The sequence below is a fragment of the Nyctibius grandis genome, chromosome 1 (genome assembly GCF_013368605.1).
Source record: "Nyctibius grandis isolate bNycGra1 chromosome 1, bNycGra1.pri, whole genome shotgun sequence".
NCBI lineage: Eukaryota > Metazoa > Chordata > Aves > Nyctibiiformes > Nyctibiidae > Nyctibius > Nyctibius grandis.
The window spans coordinates 29,640,290-29,663,553 of NC_090658.1; the positions used below are offsets into that span (position 1 = coordinate 29,640,290).

A 23,264-nucleotide genomic window follows, 5' to 3' on the forward strand; every position below is an offset into this window, starting at 1 on the left:
TAACCAAGGATACTGAAAAAGAATGGGGTTCAGGAAAGAGGCAGAAGAGTGAATCAGAGTCTGGAAATGAGAGAGTTAAAGAGCTCTGTTTACTTAACTTGTCAACTAAATGACTTGATTTTGATCTGAAAGTCTCATGTGGGGAAAAAAATCTTTAATAGAAGATCACTCTTTAATCTAACTTACAAGTACCTAACAAGATGTAGAAATTGAAGCTAGACAAATTCAGTGTAGAAAAAAATGAGGTTTGACGGAGAGAATGTTAATATATTAGAATGTCTTTCCATGGGAAGTGGTAGTTTCCTAAGCAGTGAATGTGTTTAAATCAAGTTGGATATCTTTCTGAAACATGTGTATTAATTTCCTGAGATATATGGGCTTGCTACGGAATGGGTGTTTATTGTGGTCCCTTCTGCCCTCAGAATTTAAGCACCTGTGAATTACATCTCCTCTGCTGTTTTTAATTTTTCCTCCCATTCAGTTCTTCTGGACCTGCCGGGTTCACTTCACATTCTTTATTTTTTTCTTCTTATTCCCTTGATCGTCCTCCCTGTATTCATGGATAGACTATTTTCCACAGAGCAAGAAACTGTCTTCTTTTTCTTCATATTTTTACACAAAACTAACTTTTACAAAGCTTTCATTCACTGATCCTACCAGTACGATTGTGCCACATGTGCTTATGCTGTCTTGCATTTTGAAATTATGTATTTTTTTATACCATATCAGTCTGAATTAGAATGTGAGAACCATCCATTTTGTGCATAATGTACTATATGAGCCTTACTAAAAACAGTAGTCAATCTCCTAAATAAAGACTGATTTAGAATGTATTGATGTAGAGGAGGGATGGAAAAAGGCAAATTCACAAACAACAGTGGTATTTTTTTATTAATAACATTTTTATACAAGATATTCTCACTTCTTTTAAAAAAATAGCCACACTTGTGCTGAATGTTGGGCTGTGATGTGTCTACAAAATGGAAAACTTTATTCTGCAACAGTTGTATTTACATGCAGTGTATTAGTGTCCCAAAAATTTAGTAGCTTTTGATATGCAGCAAATGTGTAAGTGTTAGGACTGTTATTTTTGAAGACAAAACTGTAATGTTCCCATCTGAATTTTAGCAGAATATGTTGTACAGAATAAGAGAGAGAAAATATGTTCTCAGAATAAGGAATAAGGGAAGCATGCATCTTTATCATACACTTCTAAAAATGAACTTTTAGGCAGGAAAACCTAGATAGAATTGTAGAATATCTCAAGTTAGAAAGGACCCATAGTTGGTTTTGGTGGGGTTTTTTTCTTTTGTATTACCACATTAATGTGATGAGGTTTCATCATGAATTGTTGTACCAGGCATTGTATAAACACAGAGCAAAAAGGCACTTTGTATTAGAGAACCTATGGTCTAAGACCAGAGATAGACATGGTGAGGAAGGATAACGAGGGTAACTGTAGTCAGCATGATAGACAGAGTTGGAGGCACAAGAGCAGCCTAGCCTCCTTTCAGTTTTTGTAGATGCTATTTTAAAGGAGAGTTTCAAGGATAATGGAGTAAGTTTGTGACTGTTCATGGATAACTTAGTGGAAGAAAATTGTAAAGGTGCTTGCTTGAGAAGTTAAGTAGAAGATGTAGACTGACATTAGGGCTGATTAAAGAAGGGAGTTGTCTTTTCAATATTGAATGAGAGAGAAAAAATAGGGAAGTGAACTGTTGTGAAGCATTTGGAAAAGAAGACTTGCAACTTGCTAAGTCGTGGGCAACGGGAGAGGTGCCTGAGGACTGGAGGAAAGCGAATGTCACTCCAGTCTTCAAAAAGGGCAAGAAGGAGGACCCGGGTAACTATAGACCGGTCAGCCTCACCTCCATCCCCGGAAAGGTGATGGAACAACTTGTCCTTGGTGCTGTCTCTAGGCACATAAAGGATAGGGGGATCATTAGGGGCACTCAACATGGCTTCACCAAGGGGAAGTCATGCTTAACCAACTTGATAGCCTTTTATCAGGACATAATCCGGTGGATAGATGATGGTAAAGCAGTGGATGTGGTCTATCTTGATTTCAGTAAAGCGTTTGACACGGTCTCCCACAGCATCCTCACAGCTAAACTGAGGAAGTGTGGTCTGGATGATCGGGTAGTGAGGTGGATTGTGAACTGGCTGAAGGAAAGAAGCCAGAGAGTGGTGGTCAATGGGACAGAGTCCAGTTGGAGGCCTGTATCTAGTGGAGTCCCTCAAGGGTCAGTACTGGGACCAGTACTATTCAATATATTCATTAATGACTTGGATGAGGGAATAGAGTGCACTGTCAGCAAGTTTGCTGATGACACAAAATTGTGAGGAGTGGCTGACACAACGGAAGGCTGCGTAGCCATTCAGAGGGACCTAGACAGGCTGGAGAGTTGGGTGGGGAGAAATGTAATGAAATATAACAAGGGCAAGTGTAGAGTCCTGCATCTGGGCAAGAACAACCCCATGTACCAGTACAAGTTGAGGGCAGAGCTGTTGGAGAGCAGCGTAGGGGAAAGGGACCTGGGGGTCCTAGTGGACAACAGGATGACCATGAGCCAGCAGTGTGCCCTTGTGGCCAAGAAGGCCAATGGCATCCTGGGGTGTATTAGAAGGGGTGTGGTTAGCAGGTCGAGAGAGGTTCTCCTCCCCCTCTACTCTGCCCTGGTGAGGCCGCATCTGGAATATTGTGTCCAGTTCTGGGCCCCTCAGTTCAAGAAGGACAGGGAACTGCTAGAGCGAGTCCAGTGCAGAGCCACGAAGATGATTAAGGGAGTGGAACATCTCCCTTATGAGGAGAGGCTGAGGGAGCTGGGTCTCTTTAGCTTAGAGAAGAGGAGACTGAGGGGTGACCTCATTAATGTTTATAAATATGTAAAGGGCAAGTGTCATGAGGATGGAGCCAGGCTCTTCTCAGTGACATCCCTTGACAGGACAAGGGGCAATGGGTGCAAGCTGGAACACAGGAGGTTCCACAGAAATATGAGGAAAAACTTCTTTACGGTGAGGGTGACTGAACACTGGAACAGGCCGCCCAGAGAGGTTGTGGAGTGTCCTTCTCTGGAGACATTCAAAACCCGCCTGGACACGTTCCTGTGTGATATGGTCTAGGTAATCCTGCTCCGGCAGGGGGATTGGACTAGATGATCTTTCGAGGTCCCTTCCAATCCCTAACATTCTGTGATTCTGTGAACTTACCTGGAGGAGTACAAAGAGAAAGGTGACAAGATCGGGGTTGTAGGCAAGACAAACAATCTTTACAGCAGCCTACGGAATAAATATTAATAAGGGAAGACTGCATTTTCCAAGAGCAGGGAGAACAATATTGTGATGTTAAGACATAAGTGATGATTACATGCTCAAGAGCTTAAGTTGGATGGGTAAATAAGAAACTTCTTAGAGATGCTATTGCAGAGAGAATAAGCAAAATCTGAACAGAGCTGAGGTATGCAAATATAGAGGAAGGTCTAAGCTAAGTCTAGATTACAGGCTGGAATTAATGGTTACATCCAAAGGGATCAAGAAAAGGTGGTAACAACAATGCCTTGTACTTTAGCGGTGATGAGCTTCTCATTCACTGAGGCTGTGAAAAATACTGAGTTGTGAGTCTGGATACACAGTGTGAAGTAGGGAAGTGGGTAGTTGGGTTTAGCTTTTATGGATGGGATAGCCCAGAAGTAAAATTCAGAGAAAGAAGAGGTTGAGGTGAAATTATCTGAAATGTGGGAAAGGTTTGAAGATAATCTTTAGAAGAGCACATTGAAAAAACAGTAAGAGACAATTAAAAAAACCCAAACAGAAAATAATGAAATTAAAAATTCTAATGAATAGAAAGATTTTACTGGGCTGAAGAGAGAAGAAAGGTCCAGGAGAATGAGGATAAAGTGCAGATTCTGAGCCTAGTTGAGAAAAAATCATCAGTATACTTTGACAAGTGTAGCTAAATGACGTGGAAGTTGCCGAAACCTGCAAGGAGATTGTTAGAAGGAAATGTCCATCAGCAATTGTAAATATCACTGTAGGGAATGAGGTAATGGATAAGAATACAAAGCAAAGTGAAGCAGTGAAGGTAAGAAAGGCAGAAGGTGAAAGAAGGTGGAGAAATAAGAGCAACCTAATGAGAATCTAATGAGAAAGATGGAGAAATGATAGTAGGCAAATTTGCAAGACTCCTCAGAGGAATCATAATGATAGGTGTACGCATCGACTGTCGCTAAATTAAAATCCATCTTCATCTTCATACAAAACTGAGGAATCTCAAACAAAGATCAAAGTGTAGAGGAACATCCTAATGATGCCTTTTGTTAATGTGTTAATGAACTTGCTTGGTTAATGTCATAGAAAAAGTCATATAAACCCCCAGACAAAATCTTTTACCTGAACCTGTATACTTACCAATGATAATGCTTTTCAGAGACTGAAGCCTACATTAAAATGTGAAGAGGTGAGTAGATAGGGGTTCTTGATAGCTGTTCATCTGCTAAGTGGGACAAATATTTTTGTCTTTATTAAAACTACTAATACATTTTGAAACAAGTAAAGCTTTTGTGTCTTTTGTCCTTTCTTCTAATTTTGATTTTTTTTTGCCTTTATCTGCACAACTACTTTTCTGCTAACTTGAGAGCTACTCTAGTCTATGCCAATCATTGCAAGAACATCTCAGAGGGACTTGGAAAGGTTTCAAGTTTTAACAAGCAGAGACTTAACCTGCTTTTTCTCATGTGAGTTACCTGCCTAGACACACTAGGAAGACAAACACTGAATAACAGAAGTTGAATAATAGTAGTAATGAGGAATTCTGCATGAGAAATAAAAACCTGGTAAAATCAGGTCTTTTGTTGTAGATTGCTGAGATACTTTACCAGTGTAAGAAAGAGAGTGTCGACATTTGTCAGGCTATCCTCCATAAATTAGAAATACTGTACAGGGGAAGTGCAGCCTTGGCTGCCATAACCACCCCTGCAACATTTGCTATTTTGTTGTGTTTTTTTTTTCTTTAAAATACAAGGGGATATTTGGGGATACGTTGGTAGTACTTAAAGTCTCTCTTTTCTTAGTTGATCTTTTTGTTCTGTTATCATTACAGTTCTTTTTATCTTGACCTAATCACATTTTCTGGCTTGTTTGTCAATTTAAAAGATAAATCAGGAAAAAAAAAAGAAAAAAATGCTTTAATTGTTTGTGTTGTGTGTCGTTTGGGTTTTTTTTTAATGAATTTGTTGCTTTAGCATGGTGTAAGGTTGACAGCCTAGGAAACTAAAACATCAGTACATATTTTCTCAGACTATTTCGATAGCATGCTTTATCCCTGACCTGGAAAAGCCACCTCTGCATGTGAGAGGATAGTTCATTCTCCATAGCTCATTCAGTCCTTGTCCTTTTTGCTAGGACTGCCATCAAGATTGCTAATTATAGTAATAGGTTTGTGACGTGGGTACTTTTCCTCTGAAAACTGGTCAAATTCATTTGATACAGGCCATAAAGCAGCCATTAACGGGTACCAAGTTTCAGCCACCATCAGTTTGACCTAAGTCGTAGTTGAACAGTGCAGTAGTATTTTTCCCTCACATCCTATTTCATTTTTTAATGTTCTTCTTGTAGCCAAAAAAGGCTCCTGAACTGTTTTATATTTCCCGTGGGTTTCAGACCCTTTTCTGCTGAAACTGAATTGCCTGTTTTTCAATTGCAAGAAACTAAACCCGCATGAGTTAAATAAGCCAGCACAAAATAATGTCAAGAGTGGGCTTTACACAGCCTTAAATATGTTGGTTTTGTGTTTTTTTTTTCTTTTTACAAAAAAAGCCATTGAAGGTGTGGCTTGGACAGAAATACAGAGTAAAGCACATTTTTTTCAAATTTATGAAATAATTTCAGCTGTTAGTACTGTAGCGTCTTCCCTCAAAAAAAAGACATAAAAATATTATAGCTTTAAAACTTATTTTGCTGGAAGAAAAGTGCCTTTAGAAAAAAATGGTTTATGTCCACTGATTTAGCGTCATTGGAAAGGGAGCAAGAGAAAAATATTAACAAGGCTTGCATTTTTTTCATGTTGGCACTCAACATGATACTGACAATTTAAAAGACTTTTTATGGTATGGTATTTCTACAGTTATGTCTACTTTTTTTAAAGGAAACTTCATAAAGACTGAGATTTTCGGATTTCTGTTGCTAACACTTTTCTGGGTTTCCTAGCAGTGCTTTTCTTTAAATGGAAATGCAATCAGCCCTTACTTCATGGTGCCTTCGATATTTCTTTCAGTTCTGACCACTAAGTCCAAGAGTCACATCCTCAATAATACCTGAAAAAATTATTGTTCCTCACTCCCTTACTACGTAGGGATACATGCATTTAGATACATATATACATGTCTTTACCCTTCTCAGAGTTGTTTTGCAATATCAGTGGATTTTTCTGTACTTCACGCTCAGGAATTGTGTTTGCATTACAATAATTTGTATGGCTAGTTGATGGTATTTAAATACATCCTGACTCTGATTCACTATTTTCATTAGCACTAGAATTCAAAATAGCTGGTTCTGATTCAGAATCAGGCTGATTCTGACATCACTGTTAATGATGTAATAATGCTGACTCTGAGCAGGATTGTTTTGGATTCCCTGATATGCGGGGGCATGTCTGCTTTACAGGTGCAGGTGTAGATGTTTGATTGCAGCTCATGCAAATTTGTGGAAGCATTAAACAGATAACGGTGTAGGTATGGTAGCCCAGAGTTAGCTACCGAAACAGTTCCAGAGATTGCAGCCAGTACTGAGCTTCACGTATCGTAGCTGCACTTCCCTTACTAGTCGTACTTGCACTTGTCTAAAGATAGCGTGGATAAATACATACAGCTGGTAGCTGCATCTCTCCCACCAGTGTGCATACGTCCTGAGTGAGATCAGAATTAGTCCTGTTGGTATTCATTTTATAGAAATTATCTTTAGTTTACATAGTTATTTCCCCACAGGAGTAAAGATTTTCCTGTACCTTTTGAAAATTTATAGCAAAGTTGATTTTGAAAATCTTGCCTGTAAATTTATCATTGGCCTTTGCATAATTATCACGTCTTCGGGAATGCAACTGCACTGAAGCTAGAGACCACGAGCAGCCCTGGTGCTAGATCAGGAAAATGGAGGAAGACTGGCTTATGGCTGGATGTGGGGCCCTTAGCTCACTCCTTCTAACAGCACACATGCCAGTCAGGTCGCACCACTGCTCATGCTCCTGGCAACTCGTCGGTTCCATATTTTGCTCAGCATTATGCTTTCTGAGCTTTTACCTACATACACAAACTCCTTTGTGCCTACAGTAGGTGTGCACAGAAAATGCTGTATTTTGGATGCTCGGCGGGAACCTGATGGTAACTTGTGAGAGGTTTTTTTTTCAGGAGGAGGCACCTGTGCTGCCTTCCGAACTGCATGTGTGAAGTATAGTAAATATATGGGTTAAAAAAATCATAATTCAAATCCCTGTAGTGGTACTGATCAGATCTCTGTTTCTGTAGCAATGAGAACCAAAGGTGGCCTTTCAAGGCTCACAGTTCATCTACCAATTTCCAGTTCTGCTTCAGGATTCTTAAAGTATTAGAGTGCGTGCTTTAAACCCACAAAACTTACCTTTACCTAATTTTCACCATTCTAACCTAAGTTTCCACGGAAACAGGGTTGAAAAAGCTGCTGGTAGCCAGCAGGCAGCCAGCAGCTGAGAGTGAGAACGCTCCTTTGTCACTTTCCACTACTGGATGCCTGCTGCGTGCCAGTGTGCAAAGCTACCTAGGCTTCTAAAATCTGGAATACTTTCAATTTGAGAGGAAAAAATTAAATTAATCTACTTTTTTCTCTCTTTGGATTGTCACAGTAAATTCCAGGAGGGCAAATGGGCTAATGAGTCCTGATCTGTTCAGTTACACCGAGCCCCACGTAATCAAGGCTTTCCCAACCAACTGGGCCTCTCCTTTCATAATTTCCATGTTTTAAAAGCATTCTCTCTCAAATTTTGTGTCTCTGCACATGTACTTTAATTCTTCGTGGCTCTATATCTATCTATCTACATATTTACAAACCTTTTTTGTATATATTATAGTCGATGTATAAAACTTCCTTTTTTCCTGTACACTTAGGGAACATTTGTGAATGAACACATTATAACTGATCCTCAGTTAAATATTAGGAGTAGGATGTGAATGGAGATGGCTTTTAACCAGAAGTAGATTATAGCTGCAGGAAGACTAAAGGGTCTATTTGGTCAAGACTCATACAAAACTGAGATAAGCATGCACAACCTGACAAAATCAGATTAGACCCTTCCCCCACAAGTGCTTTTCCCATAAATATTTATCTACTTTCTATTATAAATAACCAGGAAATGAAAAAGAAGGATAGATTTTTTTTTAATAGACTGGAAATAGAAATGCAGCTTCACATCTGCAGGGTAATGATATTTTAAGTATGCAGTAAATTCCAATACTAGTTGCTGTTTTTTAAATGGGTGCAAAGTACTGAAATTCTTCGTGGCAGCTACATAAATCAGCAGCATGTATAAACAACGAAGAACTTTGTACACATGTGTTTTTGCCTGCTATTGGGTACCTTAGAATTAAATAACTTATCACCTATGAGAGAATAGGTGTTGACAGAATCAGCACCGCTGTATTTTTCAGCTTGCCTGAGGCAACGTAGCTGGCATTGAAGTTAAGCTTGGCATTCTTTCACCCTGTCCCTCCTCCCTCCAGCCCAAGTGAATGTTCACTTCATCAATGAGAAACACAACTGACTTGCCTGCCAGATGTAGCGGAGATCCATGAATTCACATTTATTCTGCAAATTTGTGTTTCATTCAGATTATTGGTACTTTGACTTCACTTCTTCGTGCAGTAGTGTTAAGGGGTAAAAATCTGAAGCAATACGTGTGCCACTAATTCAGAAATGCATATTTGTTGGTGATCCACTCACCAGAAGCTGTGTGGGTTGCCTTTCTGTTATAATAAAAAAAGAGCTCTTTAGCTTTGAGATTTAAAACCTTAAAAAATGTACAGAATAATATTTTTACATTCATCTTTGAAAGTAATGAGTGTGTACTTTTTAAAACACTTTTGTGTCACATAAGAATAACATTAGTACTTTAAAAATCCCAAGATGAAAAATGTAAGTCCCTTTTTCTTTTCTTTTTTTTTTAAAAAAATCTTTTTTTTCCTCTAGCATTTTACGATGGGATAATGAGACAGATGTCTCTCAACTGGAAGGACATTTTGACATTGTTATGTGTGCTGACTGGTAAGTACATAAAAATCATAAAACTCGTGTTAGAAAAATAGCTTTGCTGGAGTAATTGTACTGTGCTGCTTGCTGATGGCTAAGCAAAGTCAACAAATGAAGCACAAAGCCACCTTAACCTCAACAAATTAATATTCATCTCCATGTGACAGTTATAAGGTAGTCTTCTATCACACAGTAACTTCTACCACATTATTTCCCAAAGATTGATTTTGAGAAGCATTTCCATTTTCTGGAATTGCCTCTGTTTCATGCTTGACGTATCAGTAAATGGACGACTTAGGCAAATTGCAAATAATTATGGCTCAGTGAGGAACAGTCTGGAGAAAAGGGAGTTTATCAACACAAACAGCTCAATTAGCTTACTTCTTAGGAAAGATCTGACTATTGATATAAGGGGATATATTTTTTGCTCCCCAGAAGATCTTTCCGAGGAAGAAAAGATTTTCAAAACCTTTTTTCCCCCATCACATTCTGTTTCTTAAATCAATTTGACAGCAATATTTGTAGACATAGGCTTTATATTATTTACACAGGCACATGTTAATTGTAAGAGAATTCTTAGTAAAAAAATGAGAGTACAGCACTTAATTTATGAAAAGGTATATACATGTTACAATATGGTATATTGTTTAATAATTTATACAAATAGATTTGATTATTGACACAACCCTTTTCTGATACTGGGTTTGCGGAATTGTGCTATGCTATGTTTGCTGCATGCTAACTTTAAAAATGGTTTATTAATTATTTGTGTTATATAAATGGAGACAGTGTAAAAAGAGATGTGCAAATTTCATTTAGGAGAGTAGATATTTTTAAATGAATCTGTCTTTCCTTCATGGATATTTGCTCTTGACCCTTTAAATGTCCAAACCAGAAAATGCTGTTTGTTTTGTTGCACATAACTGTTGTGAGAGACCGAGTTCTGAAAACAGGTACTTCCTAGAACAGCTCAGTTCAGCAGATTTCTGTACCTTACTAAGAGATAGTTAAAGGAAAAAGGCAAAGGGAAGTACGAAGCCATCTATTGTCTTTTTGAACAATGTTCTTTTTAAGTGGCTTCTGACAAAATATTCCTCTAAAGCTTTTTTTTTTTTGCTTTGATATTTTGCTATTTAAGCAAACTCTTCTTATTTCAGAAAAGTTGCTGGGTTTTTATAGCGCTGGAGAAAGTGTGTTTAGTCATGTTTTTTCCTTTTTCTAATACCTATTTGTTGACAGAATACAACAGTGCTTCTTTTCTCTTAGCATTTAATTTCAGAAAAGTTCTTTGTTCCCAAAAAGGACAGAGAAGGGCTTGTAACTAATCGCTGATAATGTACCTCAGAGATGCATCATCTGATTAAAATAAGGAGCTAAACACCACCATATGATTTCAGCGAGTAATTTAGTAAATGCCTTCCTCGCCAAATATTAGAATGGATACTCCAGGTTTCATTGCACGGATGAAGTTAATGCTGGACAGGATTAGATCAGATTAAGTATGAAAGTCAGATCAGAGTGCTGGCGGACATGAGCAGGAGGGCAGCAGTCTTCTCAGAGGCTTAGACAAGGCTCACATATGGATGTTCTCCAGATTATGTGGGTGAAGCAAGGTCTTGCCAAGAGATTTAGAGTTAAATTTGTTCTTCACACAAATATCAAAACAACCTGGCTGTGCCATCTCTTGTATTCTTGATACTCACACCATGTCATCCTATTTGTGCTGGGAGTACAGCAGAGTGGAGCAAGACTTAAGTTGTTTTATTCAGTAATATTCTTCCCTAATACTCCTCCCAGTCTGTTTGGAAATAGCGTAGTTTCTTTAGGAAATAAAGAATCAAACATGACAGGTAAAATACGTAATGCATTTGCAATGCCTGCATTTTGTACATTTATTTTGAAGCACTTAAGATGCAGGTAAGTGTATAAATATTTATAGATTTCTAAAAAATAAATAGAAATGTGCAGGTTAGTTTAAAGTACGTGGTTTTATTCACGATTTGTCTCTATTTTTTTACTGGAAGTGCCCATATCTATAGTTTAACAAGCATGAAAAATCTCTTTATTGTTTGTTTCTTTTAGAAATCGTTCCTTTAGTTAGGGACACTAGATTTCCTGACACATTAAATGGCTGGGGAAAAAAATGTTCCATGCTTTATCAAACTCAAATCTTCTTTTCACTTTCATGTATTTTTCTTCCAAGATACAGAATTGGCTTGAGCACTGTTGGCAGGATTTTTGCTTTCTGAATTTTTTGGGCTGACATTGAAGAGGAAAAAAAAAATCTCTTTTCTTATAGCTCCTCAGATGAAACCTGAAGTATGCAGCGATAAAAACAGATAGAATAGATTGCATTTAGTTTAACACCATTGTATAGCTCATAGTCAGTCAATAAAATCTGGGATTAGAACGGAGAACTAGAAAGCAAAAAATCTGAGTTCAAATATTAGGTACATGGATAAATTTTTATTGAAGTATTTCCAACAAGGGTGATATTGTCTGATTCTCTGAATAGCTTACCAGTGGTACTGCTTGATCCCATTTACATGAAAACAAACTCTATTCATAAACATATTCCAAATCCACATGGACATTCAAGTAAAAATGTACATGATTACAACAAGCAGCGATATGTTTATATTCATATATTTACATTCATAAACCTTGTGTGCAGGGGTGGAAAATAAGTTATTTCCCAGAACAGACATTCTATTAGTTAACAGCTAAATTTAGTATCTCAACTAGATTATAAAATAAATAAGAGGCAAACTGCAGAAGCTAGTCATTATTTAACCATTCAGGATTTTGACAATAAAAATAGTTTCATGGTTCAGCAGTTCCGAAATAACTTGTAAAATGTCAACTATGAGATAAAAATAAGGAAAAAAAATCTTGGTGAGGTCAAACCTGGAAGAAGTATATACTGGAAAAAAATGCTGAAATAATAGAATTTTTAAAGCATATCCACCCACTTCATACTTTTGAGGGGGAGCTACCAGAATTTTAGACTTTAATTTGACCTACACTTTTGTATATAAAGTCAGGCAGGTGATGGAATTGTAACAGTGAGTACAAATAGAGGAGGAGAAGTAGCAAGTGCTTGTATGGGCAGGCCAAAAACAAGACTCTTCCAAAGCTCTTGAGAGCCTCAGATTTCTGATTATTTAAAAGAAAGCATATATCCTTTTCTTTATTAAGAAAAACGTTGCTGAGATTTTTAATCCAAGGAGAGAGTCAAGGCCAGTAGGACTGAGCCAATAGGAAAATCTTTGTCTTTCACATTCTTGTAAAACAAGTTGTCACAAATACTTTTAATGTAGAGACAGTATAAGGTCTAGATCCCCATATCATTTTGGAAATGCGTAATATACCACTTTACTTACTTAGACTGATTATATTCTTAAGGTTTAGGACATGCATAAATATATGCACAACAGAGGCCAGGGGGGACTATCCCACGTTACTTTCACTGCTGAGATTTTTGCTGAAGTCATGGTGAGTTGTGAGTTCACCAGGAACGTAGAACTGAACTGAAAGTATTCTTTAAATATTTTAAAATATGTCAATTTTTTCTCCATTAGTATTTCATTTAATGTAAGTAATTCTTTTTGCAGAAATACAGCAAGATCTCTGTCCTTCTTCAGTTTAAATTCATTAGTCATTTTAAGCCTGATTTCTTGCACACACTTTCAAGTACATTGGAATCTGATGACATGGAAGTATGCCTTTTTTTCAGTTTGTGTCAGCCATGTAGTTGAAGGTGAACAAAAAGATAAATGGCTCTATACACTAGGCACTATACATGAATGTAATGATGTCTGAAGTACATCTGTAAACTAAGCTCTTTTACCAATTGCAAAGTATGCAAAAAGAAAAATAAATTCACATCATAGTCTATAAAATATATTTTATATGCCATATTCATATGCATATGATGCATATGATATATAATCATATTCTGTGGTTCCATATGCCCCTTATTGCAAGGCACAAGATAAAAGGATATAAGCATAAAGCAAACTGAGAATCTACTTGTTTTTTTAATTTGTTACTTTGTGACTTATTGTTACTTCCGTACAATTTTGGTATAAACTTTCACTTTAGTTTTCATGGTAATTTAAAATGTAAAAAAAAAAAAACAAACAAGAAGAGAGAGGTGACAAGGGTGCCTGACTGTTTATCCAGGTTTCCCAGGATAAGAGCACTGCCTAAACAAAGGCCACATCATAAACTGTGTTCTTGCCTCTCTGCTGCTGTGCTCCGAAACTTCCTTGCTGACCTGAGAAACCCTTGCTATTCCTTCCTGAGCTACTGCTTTTACAGCACCCTTAGTGCGTAAACATGAGACATGACCACTAAAGTAATGGCAAGCTAAGCCAAATTTGAATAGAGGTATGAGAACTGAGTGAGAATGGTTTAGAGCAATACATTATTTTGTTTTGCTGGGCTGTTGTGAGCTTTGAAGGATTCCCTCGGGTATATTTTTAGTATCCTGTGGTAATATTTAGTCATACAAATTCTACTGGTAAGAGAAATTGCGTGACTAAATCTCCTTGCGTGGGCCAAATCCTGTGCTGGCCCTGTCTGCAGCACAGATTATCTAACGACTTCTTCAGGATTTTCCTCATTCAAGGCATCCCCCGACTCAGAGGGAGGGTAGAGGTGTTCCCTGGAGTCACTGCATTGCATTAACATTCCTTCCAGCCTTCTCTGCTCCCTTTAGTCAAGAGTATGTGGTTCATGGAGCAACAGACTGGAAATCGCAATATTGGAGACTATTTTCAATTGAAGTAGGTCCTGTTCCCAGGGACAGACCTTTTGAAGGGCAGGGACAACTTGGGAGCAAAGCCAGGGCAACTGTCCTGGGTTATCTGTGTTTCCTAAGCTAAGAGGGCTGAGAGTCCTCCTCCCATACCACCAAAACATCAAGTGGGAGTTGGACAGAAAAGGTATTATTGAAGTTGTCTAATCTCTTGGAAGGTCATGTAACCATTTTAAGTTCTCAGACACTCAGTTTCTGGTGAACAAAGGCCTGTAGTTCTCTCATTGTAAAGGAACAAGATTGGTAGCAGCAGTTGTGCCCCTGTCTTATTGTAAAAAGAGAGAATGGTATGCAGGTCCATGAAGAAGGAATTTCAGCACTGGTAAGGTGCCTCAAAATTGTGTTTCCATTACAGTGCTTTCAAAAATAAAAATATTGTAAGTGAATTTTTCATTTGGAATGTACTTCTGTCTACACAGCATCTCAGCAAGTCTTTAAAGTGTGCATGCTTGTGATGTTTCATGTTGAAGAAAATTAATTTTTTTTAGTGATTCTTTTGGAAGAGGACTCATGCACTGTATTCCACCTCTTCTGCAGGTGGCTAAGTTCCTGGTGAAGTAGTGTCTTATGGTATCTGTCTGCATAGGGATCTACCTAAGGTAAATGTGATTAAAACTCTCAGGAGACATTAGAGATACCAGCTGCTGTTTCAATGAAGTAAATTTAAGCAAGCATTTTTTCAGTAAGGCTCTTCCAGCAAGATTAATCAAAGCTGAGGGGCAGCCATCATGGCAATTTCTGAAGTTTAAATTTTCTTGTGGGCAGGCTATCAGAGAAATTGTTAGCTAGTACTTCGATACCTTAAGAAGAAATTCAAAAGGTCATACTTCTATATGAAATGTTCTTTAAGAAATGTATGGATACCCAGTCTACCATATATTCTCAACAATGTGAGGTTCTGTCATCAGTTCTTACTGATGAAATTTCATCACTGACAAGTTTTCTAATAGGTTGGTTTTTTTTTTCCTGAGTAGCAAAAATTCACAGCTCTTACACAGCTGCTTGACCCTACGGTATGTAATACTGTATTCTCCTTAGTAGCTGTGGAGTGTACTTACCTGAGTATCCACACATATTCTGTTCTTGATGACTGGCATGTGGTTTGCAGACCACTTTTTTCTCTTCAGTGTTTTCATAGATTCTTTATATTCTTTCAGATATTTCAATCCTGGCAAAAAATTACCCACATCTCTTCAGAAAGAGATGTTTGAGAATAAAAGAAAGGGGAGTACAGAGAAGAATCATAAAGAATGGACAAAATGCCATGTAGTATGGAACTTGAGCTTGACACAGGCTGGGAAGCAGTTTTATTATAGAGAAAGCATGAAAAATAATCAAGAAAGAATCACATTATTTGTGACCTGCTTGATAGACTTTCTTATCTGAATCACCGATATAAGTGCAGCCCACAGGAGTAAGGACTGAAAGGCATCAGTTGCTATCCGATGGTTGTTCACTAACCATTGTAAATGCACTCTCATCCACAGTAACTGCATGTCCACAAATACCTAGTCAAGAGTGATTGGCACCCTGGTTGCCACTATTAGTATATACATTAAGGTACTGGGGGGCATGAAGAATGAATTATCCCCTCAAATCATGAGGTAATCACGGCAAAGTAGGGCTGAGCATGTTGGCAACATTGCATGGGAAAATTGACTCTGCTGCTATCCTTGAGGGACCCATGCTGGAGCTGAAGGATTTCACTCTTGAGAGGGGACAACTCTGTATGATCTGGGTCATTGTATTTGAACAGTGTTTGAGGAAGAGAGGAGATGGGGGCTTGTAAATCTTTACAGGGATAGATAGAGATAGATGTATAAATAGAACAAATATGCATAATAGATAATAATTAATTAATGCTACAACTGTGAAGGTAAAAGGAATTAAAAAATCCTTAACAGTAACACCTGAAATACAATAGAAAATGCTTTAAAAAACTCCACCCCCCCTTTTATAAAAAAAACACATAAAATGTTAACTTTGTATATTGATACTGATTTCTGATATGGTGGTATTTTAATAGCTAGCATATGTGATCTGTGAATTTCAGCTATATAAAGGTCTGTTTCATGCTGATATTTTAGCATTGGTTTAGTTTATATTTGGTTTTATGTATTTTTTAATATTTAGAAGTACCTGAACTGGACAGAAATGTAGACCACAGTTTCTCTTTTACAGCGTTGTGTAAACATATGTAATTAGCCTTGTACTTATCTGCATTAGTATCATTAGAATTGAAAACCCATTTTAATCTGGATTCTGTTCTCTTCTCAATGTCAGCCTGTTTCTGGACCGGTACAGAGCTAGCCTTGTTGATGCAATAAAGAGATTACTCCAACCCAGTGTAAGTATGTTTCTATTTTCTCCTGAACACTGGCTTCAGAATAATTAGTCTGTGCACAATGATTGAGAGAGTAATGGAATGGCAGGATTAATGTCATGTAATACTTTAATACTTATTATGTCCAACTTCAATTGAGTCTTCTAATCTATCAGATTCTTTCCTAATCATAAACTAGGAAACTTCTTATACTTGGCCTTCTGATAAGGAGCACAGTGGGTAGTAAAATAAATGAAACCGCTTCAAAGATAGCATGAGATTATTTTTATCAAAGCGTTTCTCAAGTATTTTCCTTTGATAATAATGTCTTCATATTAAAGTAGAAGTATGATATTGAAAGTTTTTATGTTGGCTTCTGTCATTTATAATCCCTTAAATTGTAACCTTTGTCATTGTGTATTTATTTATTATGAAAGAATATTTTTTTCTTTTCATTTCTGTTTATATAAAATGAATAAAACCGTTATGCATGTATTGTAGCTTAAACTCTTTTCCATTAAATAAGCCCTGTGTTTTATACCTTAGAACATAACGAAATTAAGCTCTTCATAAAATGCTTGTATGTTCTACATGAGTTTCACTGAGGAAATATTTTACCAATCTCAATCTATTAGGCTGTTAAATCAGAGAGACTTACAGGCCAAAAAAAAAAAAAGCTGTCATATGCATATACTTATACCCAACAAATAATCTTGGATCTCAAAAAAAATTTTTTAAAAAGAAGATATGAGACAACATGCGAAGTAATTGCTGTAAGTAGGAATTTGAAACAGTAATTTTACCTTTCATACTTGACATACAAATCTTCCAGTAAGGTAAACTTTCCATTTCAAAACAAAAGTATTTCATATTAACAGTGCATTCTCCAAACTTTATTTTAAAATTGTATTGTACTTTTTGTACAAGAGATTTTCTCTGTAAAAGGAACAGAAGACCCAAACGTTTAAAGGCTTAAGAAACCAAGTCATTTTAGTCATGTAAGTAATCCCATTCTTTGCTAAGAGTGATCAGGTTTCTATTCTTGGTTCTATCATAGACTTTCCTGAGTGCCCTAAGGCAAGTTACTTAAGACTGAATTATTTTAATGAGCTGTGGGGCAAGGCTGCCAGGAAGACAGGAGAAAGGCAGCCACCCTGAGGAAAAGGTTACCCAGATATTTCTGTCAGTGGCAGCAAGAGGAGGCTGAGCAGCTCCTGCCCAGAGTGATGCATTCTGTCTTCCATGATGTAGCATCAGTTGTCAGAGTGCGACAATTTTTGGGACCAGAGATGATCTGGAACACAAAGCTGATCCCAGTGTAAAAAAAATGCAAAAAGTATTGTTTTTCAGCCCAGATCAATGTCTGCAGGTGGTTCTTCAGGTAGCCCCATAGGCCACTGTACTGGCTCCATGAAAGGACACTGAGGGAGAAGAGTATGAGTGGTAGGAAAAGAAGTGTATAAGAAGTGCCCTGGTAACTGAGGCCTGGCTAGAGCCTCTAGCTGGAGTGGAAGAACAGCTGGTAGTTACTTTGTCTCCTGCTCATAGCTAATCATGGTCTGATGGTCTGTATTGCCAAAAACATGAGTACACACATGCATGTGTATATGCACAAACACACACACATTCTTTACCTGGGCTGATTAGCCCAACCAGAGAATTTGATTTAAAAAACAATGACAATAAGGCAGCCTGAATTTTAAGAAGTGTTCATAGCTCAAGTTCCTATCTATAGACAATTTAGGACTGTTAACCTGACTTTAAACCAAAACTGGCCTGACTTTGTTGCTTTTTAACTCCAGTCAGTTAATTCAAATTCAGAACACGCCTTCGTTTTTCAGAGCAGATGAACTACAGCCCGTTGTGAATGTAGGTGGAGTAAAGGGAGATGGTTTTTTGTTGCCTGTCTTCCTAGCCTGGCTCACCTCTGCACATTGTGATTAATAGCACAGCCTGTACTTATTTGCTCTGCATTTTAGGCCATGCTTCCTGTTTCTTACCAGCAAAGCTAGCTTAAGAAATTCTTGCTCCTTGCAGGAATTTCTGTGGCAGAGTTTTGGACCACTATTTGAACTGTATTTTTTAACTAAAGTAATTTTCCTAATCCACTTTATGGGTGGTTATATGGATGGATATCCAGTTATGGCATGGCCTTGCAAATTATTGTAATTCATAACTAAGAGAACAACAAACTGTTGTGTGGGGTGGAAGCTGGGAGTACAGGCACCTTAAATGAGCTCTGTTGTCCAAAAAGGACATGTTGAACAGAGATGCCTTCAAGCAGATGCTTTCATGGTTTGAAAGACTCAAACAAAAGCATATAGTCATTTGAGATCCCAAGAGAAGATACAATCACAAATACAAAATAGTTATTATTTTTACTGTTCTTGTTAACCTGTATAAATCTAAGGATAACATCAGAGGAAACTTCACTAAATGGCACTATACTTTGGCCTTTAATGGCAAAATAAATTAATAGTGAACTCATTTGCCAGCTGCAATAATTAAGAATAGTTTATGGGCATTAGTTTATGCCCAAGCTAAGACATAAACTACTTTGATTAAGTTCACTCTTCTACATGAATTATTTTGTCTCAAATTTAGAAGTTACATTGTCTTATTGGTAATACTTTGCCAAACTGATAAGAGGAACAATCTCAATTTGAAGACACATCTAAATGTAAGATATCTTTCAAGAGCAACTAGGATACAACTAGGACAGAAGAGTTCAGGGGAAATGATAGCCAGCAAAACCAAAAGGAAAAGTGGAGTAAACAGAAAATAATGGGTATCTTGCAAAACTGTCTTAAAGGAGAAAATCAGAACAGGTAATCTATTCTTACTGTTAGTTTAAAAAGGGGTGAATTTATCTGCAGTATTTCCTTTTTCATTAAGGATGTTATTTGTGGCTATTAGAATTCTTATGGCACAGAATGATCTGGTTTTGGTAACTTTTTGTCTTCCTGGAAACAAGACTCTGGTCAGTTCAGTCAACTGATTCATAGTGTGGCCCCATGGACAGTTGTATTGGCACAGGAAGAGAGGACCAGAAGTGCATGCAGGCAGAAATGAGCAGCCCACAGAGCTACTGGGGGCTGAAATTTCTGTCTGAATTTGTTACAAAGGCAAATGTCACCTGTACCCAATTCCAAGAGTTAGGCACTGAAATTTTACATCAAACAAGTTTATCTTGAATGGCTATATTTTATTCCTCTTATAAGCAAGCTATTTGATTTGCCAACATCTAGTTTTGTTTTTTCGTATCATTAAAATGTACTTTTAATTTCAAACTCAGAATAAGCAGTTGCTTGTTTGCTATTTCCCTAATTAAGAGGTTTTTTATGAAGGCTTTGATTCTTCTGTGGCCTATCCATTCAAAATCCCAATGAAATCAATGGGATGCTGTTGAGCCATGATTAGTACTAGCAAATAAGATTGCATTTAATAATGATTGATGAGTAAACTTAGTCATAGTCATGTCCAAAATGTGAACATCCGTCCCATTATCTTACTGCAGCATTTTAGTGACACTTCAAAATATTGTAAATTACATTTTCCTCTGTGTTTTGTTCACAAGCTTACTCAAAGTATTTTCCCAGCTGAGGAAAGGACATTTGGAACTTCAAACATCATCCTGAACTGGAAGGCACTTTTGAATTAGAATTAAACAGCCTTGGAGTAGTCCATCAAATGTAGATCCAGGCCACTGGTCTAATTTTTTTATTCTACAGAAACTAAGAAATGAGAAAAATTTAAAATTAGAAATGTGAACGCAGCCCCACAACAGGTAGCAGAATGACAGAGATCAGGAAGTTGACAAGGAAGTGCCTTAAACCCAGATGATGATAGACCAGAACTGACCACAATGCCTCCACAGCACCTGCCAGTTTTGAGGAGATTATTGTAGTATTAAACTTAATCATGATTTCTTCATTTTTATCAGCGAGGACAAGATCCTCAGGTGTTTTAGATGCACACTGAATTCAATAGATGAATGGGTTTTTACACCAACTAAGGAGCTGGCCAAAAGTAAGTGTGTGGTGATTTCCATAAAAGGCCATTCCCCTTTTTCAAAGTTATTTCAAGATTTTCAGTCTCATTTTAAGAGATATTTCATACCATGTTACATTCTATTTTACTGTATTTCTCTTTCAATTTAAATTTGAAGTAGTCTACAGAGAGTATGAGAAGGAATGGCTGCACGGACTGCTGACTTCAAATGGAAATCTGTAAGGGGTTGTTGTTGCGTGAGCATTGCTTCCTCATCAAAGCTGCTGGATCAGTGGCCAATGTAGGGCATGCAGCTTCCAGCAGTCTCCCTTCACGAGGTTTAGCCATTCCTGAAGTCCTCGTGTGAATTGTGTGGCCAGTAAGCCTTGGGTGGGGGACATGTTTTCTGTTACAATGACCTCTCTGTGAAGCTGCCCATGAAGATGAGGGACTCCAGAGGAGTCTCATCCTTCTTATGCCAGGAAGGGTCCCTGCAGATCAACATTCTGGGGGGCGTGAGATGGCAGCAGGAGGAGGAGTATCCTCAGCTGAAGGCTCCCTTTGCTGCCCGCTTCTGTCTGATGACATTAAAGCATGCCAAGGATGTGAGGGAACTGATTGTGAATTTCCTGTGTTTAATGTTTTTCATCCTGAGCTGAGTCTATATTCAGACCTAACATTTACATAAGCAATTCCAGTGCCTTCGGTGAGAGTTACACCCCTTTGCACCTCATATTTAGCCACAGAATTAAAGTTAGAGCTACACAAATGAACAGAAGTGAGTTGCTTTGGATAGTGCCCTAGATCCTAACTTGTGCCTAATTTTCCCATGAGGAAGATGAGGATAGCAGTATAACAGTGTTTCCCTATCTCACAGAGGCATTGTGAGAATAAATACAGTGCTGTGGTATTAATGATTGGAGTCTTTTAAGTGCACGTTAGTACCACAGACACTGACGGAGAGTTTTTATTGCTGCCTCACTGTGCATTGTCTCAGCATATGTGTGCATGAACTGTAACATACAGATTTGTTCCCTGTCCTCCTGTCTATGTATCTGTGTCAGCATTATAACTTCCAGAGTTGTCATTTAAATTCTCTCTTCTCATCACTTTTTTCTGTGGTACACAACATTGCATTTTCTCAAGCCAAATATTTTTCTACAGGGTCTAATCATTTTATAACTTCTTCAGATCCCTAAAAATATTTTTTTGTCTCTTTGGTTGATTACATCACCTCACAAATTAGTCTTAGATCTCATTAATATAGAAGTTAAATACAAGAACTCACAGTAAACTTTGTGGCTCCCCTTGGTGTGATATGCTGTTGGCTGATGTTAACCTTTATTTACAGCTCTTCAACCAGTTTTCATTCCGTGTGACAGAACACAGTATTCAGCCAATTAGAATTAATTTCGCAAATAAGATTTCAAGAGATGCAATATCAAGTAGGTTAGGTTTTGGGCTAGTACTTTGCACAGAATGTCTAAAATCTATCCGTTCAAGGTACAGTCATTTTTGTTTTCTTAAATACAGAACAATGAACAAAAAATTAGCTAATGAACCGTAATTTATTGCCTGAGCATCATAAATGGCCTGATCGGCTTGAAAGATAGAGAATTACTATGCAAGAACATTAAGTCCTGCTTTAAATGCAGTTTACCAATTTAAGGTCAAATTTGGTTGCACTGCTCAGGTAGTTTAAAATATCTTTTAAAAAGTAATGACTGGGTCTGATTTGCCTCCCATTTTGCACTGTCGTAATTCCACTGACAGCAGATGGGAGGTACTCTTCTGTGTGAGAGAGTGAAAGAATAAAATCATTATTTACAGTCTTTGCATGGTTATGAGCTAACAAATGGATTTTGCATTGAGTGTATGTTTTGTATGCTTTTTCTGTGTTCTATTTTGGTACTTCATAGCCACCATTATTATATAAAAAGGAGCAGATGTATGGCAGTTGGCCGTTTTCTAAAGAAAACATTCATTTATTACTTTCTATTTTGCATTTGTTTAATCACAGAAATCTTGCATATTTTGAACAATTATTTGTATTACCCTATATTAGTATTTTACCAAGAGAACAATTGACTTTTCCAGCTTGAGTATATTAAGAGCTTAGTCAGGCGTATGTTATATCTGGTTCCCTTCCAGTTTTAAAAATGTATAAATTCTCTTTTTAACATTCCAGGGAAAAGCAATGGTATTTGCTCCACTCCGAGGGAATACTTTAAACCAGTTTTGCAATCTAGCTGAAAAAGCTGGTTTCTCTATCCAAAGACATGAAAATTATGATGAACACATTTCGAACTTCCACTCCAAGGTTAGTTTTCTGCTTGTGTTAGATAACACTTTAATCCGCATTGCATTTTGAAGAGATCATGGTCCTTTTGGCAGGTAACCTAAATGTTTGATTAAAGTACTCCTTAGGTGTGCTGTTTCTGAACAGCTATTTTTGTATCTGATTATTTTGTGTGGTAGAACCATCCTTTATCTCTGCACGTCTAGAAGAGTTTTGCAGAAGCATCTCCTGTTTACCCTTTTCATTCATAGAAATCTAATTTATAAGAGTCCTTTCTTGTTGTTGTTAGCTGCCTATAAATATATGGCACACTGGCACTTACTTACATTTTAATAAAAAGCTTGCAACTTTTAAGTAGGTTAAATACTGAAATGGGCTGAAATAAATAGGAGGTGAATGTCTAATTGTATCATATCGTACCTTAAATCCTTATCTCTGGCTGCTTTATGGCTGGGTCAGTTGGCAGCTTCAAACTGCTAAATCTCATACAGAATTTCACAGTTGTGGGGTTATATGTCAGATCGAGGCGCTACAAGATTTAGGTCAAAAGCACTTATCTG

At 37.4% G+C, this 23,264-nt stretch overlaps 1 protein-coding gene across 1 annotated transcript in view; it reads left to right on the plus strand.

Annotated features, from left to right (window-relative positions):
• The window catches only part of CAMKMT (calmodulin-lysine N-methyltransferase), a 243,312-nt gene that overhangs the window by 211,994 nt on the left and 8,054 nt on the right, over window positions 1-23,264 (plus strand). The window contains exons 8-10 of the mRNA XM_068400366.1: window positions 9,211-9,285; window positions 16,376-16,439; window positions 22,594-22,725. Of these exons, the coding sequence (XP_068256467.1) occupies window positions 9,211-9,285; window positions 16,376-16,439; window positions 22,594-22,725 (271 nt within the window). The remainder of the gene's footprint in view (window positions 1-9,210; window positions 9,286-16,375; window positions 16,440-22,593; window positions 22,726-23,264) is intronic.